The sequence below is a fragment of the Ylistrum balloti genome, unplaced genomic scaffold (genome assembly GCF_031769215.1).
Source record: "Ylistrum balloti isolate Yb309-2 unplaced genomic scaffold, AGI_CSIRO_Ybal_v1 Utg369874, whole genome shotgun sequence".
NCBI lineage: Eukaryota > Metazoa > Mollusca > Bivalvia > Pectinida > Pectinidae > Ylistrum > Ylistrum balloti.
The window spans coordinates 471,717-481,794 of record NW_026782015.1 but is presented as its reverse complement, the minus strand read 5'-3'; the positions used below and the strand labels follow the sequence as shown (position 1 = coordinate 481,794).

The 10,078-nt window shown below is 37.9% G+C and overlaps 1 protein-coding gene across 1 annotated transcript; it reads right to left on the bottom strand.

The window, feature by feature from the left end:
• Positions 1–1,725: 1,725 nt before the first annotated feature.
• On the bottom strand, positions 1,726–2,702 carry LOC132546065 (uncharacterized). The gene is made up of 2 exons (XM_060209761.1): positions 2,652–2,702; positions 1,726–2,292 (listed from the first exon to the last, which is right to left on the bottom strand). The coding sequence occupies exons 1-2, from the start codon at positions 2,700–2,702 to the stop codon at positions 1,726–1,728; spliced, it is 618 nt and encodes a 205-aa protein (XP_060065744.1).
• Positions 2,703–10,078: the final 7,376 nt, after the last annotated feature.

Genomic DNA, 10,078 nt, shown 5'->3' with positions numbered 1-10,078 from the left:
TCGTCGTTCAATCTGGGCAGAAATGACGTTATGATTTCATTTTCACGGTTTGTTTTCAAATACAAAGCTATAAGTCAACATTAGATCGTATAACATTGTTTTCTTAATTTCTATGAAATACTCCCGCGTATATATCACCAAGAAAGCGGGTATAATGTTTGTGTCGTTATTAATGATTTAACACAACATAGTAATATAATGTTCTTTCGCCTCAGATCAAACATCACCAAAGCTCTTTCTTGCAAGCACAGGGATTTGGCATGCATTCCCGACCCACTGTCCATATGTATGTATTATATTTCCAAGGGGTGTAGCTCACGAGAAGGAAAAAGTTAACAATTACTAATTATAATCCTAGGCTGATTTTGGTATCCGAATTAAAGAAAACATGGCGATTTATGTTTAGGAAGTAAACGCGTATGCAGCTATTTCTACAGCATATCATGGGTTACGTCCTCTATGCGTTTATCGAGTCGTAGGTATGTGAAACCATACATGTAGATAGAATGGGGCCAGTCATGGATGAGTGGTCTTATCAAATTAAAACTTAGTAGGTACCATTTTACTCTGAGACTCGTACATCCATGGTTATATAAATATCTGTTGTAGCCTACATACAGGTTACACTAGTTCGTAATAGTACGGTACATAGCATGTCGGACTTATTTCGAAGTTGAATCCATGCTGTACAGATATCCATGTTCAAAATCACAAACAAACATAGCCACCTTCAATGATAATTATAAATATCAGAGTGTTGCAATTCAGTTCAATAATATCTGATAAATAAAAACATAACATTTTATCATATGAATGCATATGACCAGTTATTTCGAAGGACGCGCCAGTAAAACCCCAACTGAGAACCCCTGTGGTTTACCTGGACAGGTATGAACTACAGCCATCTCTTTCGTGGGCAAATTTCTCATCGTCTAACTCTATGTCCTATACGGTATAACACATTACTACAGTACGGGAAAATCATCTGATTTGAGGGGTATGATAAAGACACCCATGGATCCGGTTAAAACAAAGAAAACTCCGAGACTACTACTGTGTCAATATATTTATCAAATACAAATACATAGTAGAGAGCAAATCTCACTGAACTCGTAACTTTTATATCTCATTAAGATATCTGTCAACAAATCAATTCTTTCATGTAATCCATTTGCTTGGTTGTTGCAACAACAATGTACTAAATGCGATACTACGACGACAACATAGTTAAATCTTCTTATAACCAAGTCTTTCAGTGACAGTTTGCTATCTTTCAATCGGGAACGTGTCTGTTGTGTGATGTGTTTTGAAGTTGACAAAAATTGTATAAGTTGTCCTCTTTACAAAACAATCTCTATTTTCTCTTTTATTCATTTAAGAAATAAGAATAAGAAGTCAACAATCATCAATATTTTATTGGGATATAGCCATCACGGTTTGTGTACATGATAAAAATGATAACCAACCGTTCACATTTAACCAGGTGACCACATCATCTGGTCGGTCAGTGGTCATCTGGTCTGTTATTTGACATTCATATTCTTAAACATTTACAATACACACACAAGATTGTTGGCAATGTACACGTACTTGATCAAGCTATCAAACAACCCGTTGCATCGTGGGTTAAGTAAATAAAATTACATTGGACAATATTGGTAAAGTCGCGAGACGATTCTAAAATTTCATTCTGAATGTAGCTATTTATCACCATTGTCGTAAAAGTTACACAGAGCTGGTCCATCCGAGAGTGGATCGGAACCATTCGTATCGATGTACGGACACATCCGGGGTCTTTTCAACTGGTGGTTGATAACCTATGTCGCCGTCGACTGCCGCCACGTCGGACAGTTCCATGGATTCCTGCACACTTTTCTCTGATCTTGCTAGTATGGAACCTTTGACATGGTCATGAATCGGATTGTGTGATCCTAACATCTGCCTCGAAATTAATTCAGCTGGGGATTTCGATTCGTCGGGTAACTGACCTGGTAGCTCGACCACAGCCGTTGGATAGCTAGTAGATGGTGCCATGGTGCTGAATAAAACCGTAGACATGAGTCGCAATGGCCTAGATTCCACTAATGTTTCGATTACCACTTCGTCGTCTGATTGAAAGTCAGTCGAATGAGTGCCAGTCCAAACGGGCTCCACGAATAATGTTGGGTCAATCTCATAAATAATGGGTCGTTTACTAGGTCTGAAAAAGTAGTAACATCCCAACAAACACCTTCCCAACAGTGGAGCTGGGCACCCTTCTGTACCATCCAGACTGGCCACATCCGCAAGGTCCTGCGAATAAGAATAATTTAAGGATTTCTTACATCACAAGGCAGTTTTATCTATGTAATAATTTACTCAAATGTACGAAATGCTTCGTTTATTCCCCTTGATACGACACATCATTTAACGCTTTCATTTATGAGTAGATTCCCTTCAAAATTACGTAGTTGTTTTATTGTGAAAATCTACAGGAAGTAGTTCTGTCAACAATGAAATGTATGTCTTTACACATGTATTTATTGTTGTCGTTTCTCATTGCGCTATGTCATTCAATGTTCGGGAACCATCAACAAGCCAATTTACAACACAAACATTTCGTTTTGCTATATTATGCAAATTGTTCAATAATGATTGTGAAGACAACATACCTTTGGATCTATAGAAGAGGGATCTACTACAATGTGGCGTCGCTGAGTCATGACGTGAATGCAGTATAACCAGATCGTACAACCAAAAATCTGAAATAGAGGAACTTCATTTAATTGCATGACTATTTGCACATTTTCGTGGAGCTCAGATTTCGTGGTTTCAAGAAAACATAGTTGATGTTTCATTTTGTGGGTAAACAGTAGTTCCAAATTCCACTCGGGCTATCAGTGGAACTTAAAAACCTCAACAAAAACATGATTCGTCAATAACATGTTCCCTCCCCCCTTCCTCTCTCTACTCTCACCCAGATTTAAGAGATACTTCGCAGTAATTCACATTAACAACAATCAGAAAAATGAAATACATCTTACCAGTTTGTCCACCGCGTTGTGTGGGGAAATCACCGTGATACAATGAATATGACGTCAGCTATTTGTGACGTCATAATATATTGACAACAAGTGGAATTATGGGTATTCGCACGTACGGCCGTGATATATGTATATATATATATATATATATTTAATCTGACGTGGAAATTCCACAACGTAGGAGAATATGGCAACATTAAGGACACGCCGTGTGGACAAGGTCGTGGGTACTGTTCGTATATCCGCCACGTGCACAAGCGTAGGTTTGGCGAGTTCCTCATAGTTATTGAGGTACCCATTAGAGACCAAAGCGTGTTTCAACTTGACAGGCGAATGTCTACCTGGCCATTTCTACCTATATTTCTGAATTCATCAAGTCATTGTTTGGTTTTACACTTGATCAATCTCGATCACCAAACATTCTTTGGGAAGACACGCATTTTTCTTCTATGTAATATATATGTTACAAGATCTGCGGTCACTAGAATATGAAAAAAATGAAAAAAAGTTCAGTTTTTCCTTCTCGGGAGTTACATTTTAACCCCTTGTCACTATAATATATATATATATGGACCGTTCACGCATTCATTTTATAAAAACAGTAATTAGCACATGTAGCAACAAATACAAGCGACATGCGAATAGTTTGCATGATTTAACAAAACAAAAAATTAAACAATTGATTAGGTGGGTTGGGTGGATATTAAAGATATCAAAATGAGTCTCCACATCATTCTAAAGAAAAGTGAAGACAAATGTGAAGGGACACGAAACTCGAACCACGTGATAAACTGACCAATCAGTGCCATATACAAATGAGAGGTGATCCCTCGAAAAGACTAGTCAAACTCGGATCCGCATCAGAATACGAGCTAGTTGGAAAATAATAGACTCCCACGTGTCCCACCACCTGATATATTGTTCACTTGAATTGGACTATATATGTCTTTGAAGCGTTCATGATCAAGCTGCTCGTTGTTGGAGAAACAACATAGAGAATATCAACATGTCAACAGGATCTTAATTCTAAAATCAGTTTGATAGAACTGGGGCAAAATATTAATGAGAGGAATAATTAAACGGAGACATCCAATAAACAACAACAGTATGTCATATTGTTCGGGAATGGTAAGCGTCTTATGCTTCATCGAAGATATCCGCCAGCATCTAACACGTTCAACCACATTAAGCAAGAAATCGATATATTTCCAAATAAGATCACAATCTTCATCAGTTACCGACATATCTGGAAACTCAATGTTCAGTCGACAACCTGCACGGAAATCCTAACATTGGGATTTTCATTACAGTGTGCCCCGAACTGTTTCAAAGGCTTTCTAGTAGAAATCCACATGCTGGTATTTCATGACACCATTTTGTAAGTAATATTTCCCAAATTCTTTTAAATTGGCTCACGTCTTCTCTTTATACAAATACTGACATTTGAGATAACTGTAGAGTCACCAGTATTATGCCAGCCAAGTCCGAAATGTTTCCAAGATACTGGCCCACTTTTATTCAATATTTCTGTCAATGACATTTTCCTTGTATGATACTAATGATAACACAAACACGCTGACTGTAAGACTGCACGGGGGTCAACATATGTTGAAAACGATGTTGTAAGGTGATACCCATAAATATCATCTAACTCAATAACATCGATATGAATACCAACCCAGTAAATATTATATAGGTTGAAGGTTCACAGCGACATGAAATCATAATTTTAGATTCTTGGGTATAGTGTGAAGAAAGTGTTAAACTTCTCAACGTCAAGATCCATTACAATTTGAATTTCGATATCCGTATTGCAAATATTTGTCGGAAAGCTGCCTTCAAAATAACTTGTAAATTGATCATCAACGCAAAGTAGGATAATCACTTTCCAATCTAGTATTCTGTTAAATTTTGATGATTGGCCCTGGGCTTGTCATTTAGTTTCGTGAAAAACACATCTAGAATGGGAAAACAAGAAATACAGGAAAGTGACACTACACCACACCGTTTTATAGCGTTGGTGACTCGTCATAGTATCTACATTAGTGTCTTTGCACAAGCACGACAGCACGAGACGGTCGCCTGGAAACATGAGCTACCGCACATTGTCTATCCGGAAACAACGCTACGCTTGACGACCTGTATATTATCTATGCGTTTCCTTCTGTCTCAGTGTCGCACGTAGGAAACTAAGCTAATTGATTTGGAGATGTCAAAAATTGTTGGGGATGTAACTCAATAACGACTGACAAAGTCTATCCATGCGCCGATTTGAAATTTTTTTTTAACGAGACCTCATTTTGATGTATTGGGACATCTAGAATACGCGGTTTTTCTAACCAGGGATTTCATACTGTTAGTATGTCGAAGTTAAAATTCCACTATCACTCTCTCCTGTTTACCAGCTAACAAGCCATGCAGTGCAAGTGCTCTTGGCGACTGGTGTATACGAGGGCAAACCTAAAGTGTGTATATTAACAGGATTCCGGTTGAAACCTCATTCAGAAAACCCCAAAGTTACTTAAACGAAGGGTAATACCATCTTCAGAAAACCTCCTGTTACGTAAACGAAGGGTAATACCTTCTTCAGAAAACTTCATGTTACGTACAGGAAAGAGTAATACCCCATTCGGTACCAACCAAACACAGGATTACGTTTGTAATGTCGTTTATGAGAATATTTGCTAAGTTTTCTCAATCATGCGAATGAAAGTTACTACGCCAGACCCTTTGATCTTTGGTATAGAAAATGCACGGGTTCCGTCTTTTTGATTGACTTAAGCACTTGTTTTGAGATGATTTCCTTTTTTTTTTTTTTATCTATACCTACATTGGTATTCATGACATTTCAAACAACACTATATTCCCCATTAGTCTTATAAGTACATACCAGATTGTAAAAATATCACACAAAACTGTCCTTATTAGGAGTATGTGACAGTTTGTCCAATTACCGTAGGTCACGTGAGTCGTCGTGATGTCATCAGTCAAAACTGAAATGTTTGATATCATTTTTATTTTCTTTGCACGATCATGGCGCAAATGGCGTAGGCTGAGAACTTCCAAATTCATTGTGTGTACTGATTTTTCAGTTTGTCTTCATCAAATTAGAAATGATTATAGTATCGATTACAATGTCTGAATTATGTTGCATGCATACCAATTGTAAAGAGCCAATCGTTGAGAATAACAAGAACTGTATTGATATCGGATGTGTATAGCGAGAACATTCATGTTGCTGCACTGATCACAATAGTTCTCATTACTTATTACTTCTTGAGCTACACATTGTATTTATTCTTATTTTATATCAATAGCATTTAATTGAATACACTCGCGACATACTCAAGAGAAGTCGATCTATCTACCCGCAGTATAGATTTCCAAGTTATAGACCATCGTATGTTATCATATGGTTTGCCTCTCTCGCCTTCTTTCCCTAAAATGTATGTGGTTTTCTTGGTACTTGTGTGGATTTCCTTGGTAATCTACGTTATGGGGAGTGTTGTAATGATGCCCCCTGTTCTACCACAGATAAATGAGCCGGAACCACCTGTATTAGTAGTGTCCAGTGTGTGGTATAATGGTGTCCAGTTTGACTCAGGAGTCAGGATGACGTCACAGATCATTGAGGTGTTTAGTGTCGCCGGTGTGTCGATGTGTCTCCGTAGGTGTAAGAGGTATGGAGCACACTGCGGCCGGATCACCTACAACACTGCCACACTGAACTGTACTCTAGGGCTCAAAAACTCCTCCCTCGCATCAGCCCCTCAAAACTTTATTACCAGCAAATCCAACGTGACGACATCCCGCGTGCACATGTGCAGGACATCTAGTGTCAGGAAATATAAAAGAATTGTGAGTATGAATCTGGGCCCGTATTCACGAAACCGTTCCCATGCTCAAGCATGAATTTTGTGCTCACCCTTACGTCTTGTTTAAATTAAAATTAATAAATAATCTTATTTTGCCGAAGATTTAAAAACAATTTCGGAAGGACTTCCAGTCAAAGCTATATTCGAGGTTTAAATTTGACATTTGTATTATTTCATATTATTTAGGTGAATTATAAAAACGTTTGTTAGGACACAAAATCAATGCTTGAGCATGAGAATGGTTTCGTGAATACGGGCCCTGGTATCTCACAGAATAACAAATAGCATATTTGTTGTGTAGTTGAAAGTGGAATAATAAGCAGTATCAGTATTTTATTTATAACAGACACGCATTAATTTTGTAAAATATTATTTTTTTAATGCATTGATGCTTTTTCTGTTACATATCCGTTTTTAACAGACCCAAAGTGATCCATGCTCTACGAACTGGTGCTCTGGTGGGGGCCAGTGTGTGGTAACAAGTTCAGGACTTGGTGTCTGCGTTCACCCAGGTAGGGCTATGCAATATATAGCAGGTAGAGTTGTATATAGGAGTGACCATACGTAAAAGTGATCACTGTTGTCCATAAAATATTACCAGAACCTGAACATTGTAGTCTATTTTTGCCTCTAAATGAGGTACTATAATATAACAATGAATGCTCGTCTTAGAATGTGCTTTCATTAGTTGGATTGGCTGTCATAGAGCGCAAAGTATAATGCCCTAAATATTTTGCAATTTCCACAGGTTCAGTTAGTCTAAACAGGGATGAGACTGATACACTCGTTGATCCGGAAGTCAGCGATCCAGACACGATATCGGGAGAAGGTCCTACGACGAGCGATTAATGGATCCGTCATGACTCACCATAGTGACTCTTTGGCCAGCACAGACCTGCAACATCGACTCATGGACAAGTCTCATTTTTAGCTCACCTTAGTAAATCGCAGGCATGGGTCCGACATAGACGTACCATAGTGACTCTCGGGCCAGTCAGACTCAATTTAGTGACTTTTGGTCCCGTCATGGATACACCTTAGTGATCCGTTTGTTCGAAATTGACTCACCTTAGTAACTCTTAGGCCCATGTTAGGCTCGTCGTAGTGACTCGTCACAAAGACAAAAATAATATTCCATTTTACCCAGAATAACTAGATATCAAGGGAAACTGGTCACTACATGTTTTACTAAATATGCCCTATATGTCTTATAGGGAGGCCTTGAGATCCGAAGGTTTTATCTAAGGTGTAACTGTGACTAATACCTCACCATATCACTGTCGCATATCCGTTAAGGAATGGTCTTTTCAAACATGGCGAATGAAGACAACCATAAACGCAAGCTACAAAATCACTGCTTTATGATTACAATCTAACCAGGATAAGTCCACGTCAAACTCGGAAACACTCTAAATTTACATTACAGTAATAGATTATGAGCACTTCGCAAAGTTGAGGGAACTGTTGAATTTGGCATAAGTTGGAATTCGGAGTTTTTAACTCGTATCGAAATATTTAAGCGATCTAATATTTATTTCCATTGTAAAAGGAGAATAACACCAGGTGTTCCGAAAGAGTAAGCGTCTTCTACTTCATCGACGACCCCCGCCATGTAAACCTTGCTAAATTGAAGTAAAAAATGTCAAGTTCTCAAATGAGAACTTCGTATAAAACGTATAAATCTAACGAGCATCAAACACGTCCAGCTTCATATCGTACAAAGAAACTCTGTGTTACGAGTTTGTCCGTCCGTTGACGACATCATGATAATAGGGGCAGACACTCGAATATCGATTCACCTGCGGCATGTTAACACCATAACTTGGGGATGCAGGGATGATGATATCCAGAGATGGAAAATTCACAATAGGGAAATTGAAATTATTACGTTTATCATACAACTTCGTGGAAAGCTGTCCATGTTGGCTTCGTTGTAGAAAAAGATCGATATAAGCGACTGACAAAGAAGAATTTATCGTGTCTTTGAATGGGCGTGATCAATGAATTTCTTGTTAATTAAAGACAAGACGTCATCAATATAACTGAAAGTGAAATTAAACGACTTTGCAAGGTCTTTGTACCCTGTTTTGATAAGTTCTTCAATAAATTCACTCTCATGTGAAACTTTGAAAAGGCAGTCAGCTGAGGGTCACATTTATTTCCCAAACGTATACTAGAAGTCTGTTCCAAACATGAAGAAGATGTTGACAACCAATAATAGCAATGGTAGCTATCATGTCATTTAACAGGATCTGTAAGGAAGGAAAAAAAACACGAACCACATTATTTATGATGTTGACTTCTAATGTGGAAACAGTACAAGTATATTCTAATTGGAACCAATCCATAATCGAAATGCAGCTTTAAAAAACCAATCCGCAAATTCTTCTGTGAAAGTTGCTAGGTATTTCTGAGGACCAGTCCGTAGCGTGAACAATATCATTTTCCCACGCTTTTGTAAATAGTATAAGACGATGAGCATAGAAAATACATTACTTGAAATTGAAGTGATTCTCTGACAAATAAGATAAACGTGACAATATTTAAACATTCATATATGAGCAAAAGCTCACAGCGAATTCCTCCTCGATGCCGAATACAACAGTTCGCTCGACTTTACGAAGGGCTCACAATTATTTTGGAATTGAATAGCAACAAACAAATTCCGAAATATAAATTTTAAGTATTTCCGAGTTTGACGTGACGGTCAGATTGTATTTATAAACTAGAATGTTTGTAGCTTAAAGTAAAAACCTTTCATTTTTGTCCTTCTCCCTCCGCCATCTTGAAAAGACCATTCGTTAGCGAGTACACGACAGTGTATAATCCTCATTCGACAGTAGATATTTTTTTCATTATGTCGCTTTTTTTTTTTTTTTTTAAATGCTACTTCCTTTCATTTACACATGTGAAAAATAAAGCTTTGAATTTATTTTAAATGTTGATTTTATTGTCCGAGAGTGTTGTCTTTTTATCATATGTACTCCACCGAAGACAATATACACGGTATGCCATGAAATGTCGGCTGATATCTGCACCCACGGGCAGAAGCTCTGTCATGAGACCACGTAAAGGGGGAGTAACCCCGTCACGAGAGTCGACATGAGCAGTACGGTATGCCTGCCATTAAATGTCTGTTGATGAAAAAAAAAATCCACTTTCTACAAAGCGAGAAATTAT

Bases quoted from the DNA above. Each gene is read 5' to 3' on its own strand.
- LOC132546065 (XM_060209761.1), bottom strand. From the start codon at position 2,702: ATGACTCAGCGACGCCACATTGTAGTAGATCCCTCTTCTATAGATCCA. The intron at 2,293-2,651 runs GTATGTTGTCTT...TCTTATTCGCAG, and splicing joins CCTCTTCTATAGATCCAAAG to GACCTTGCGGATGTGGCCAG.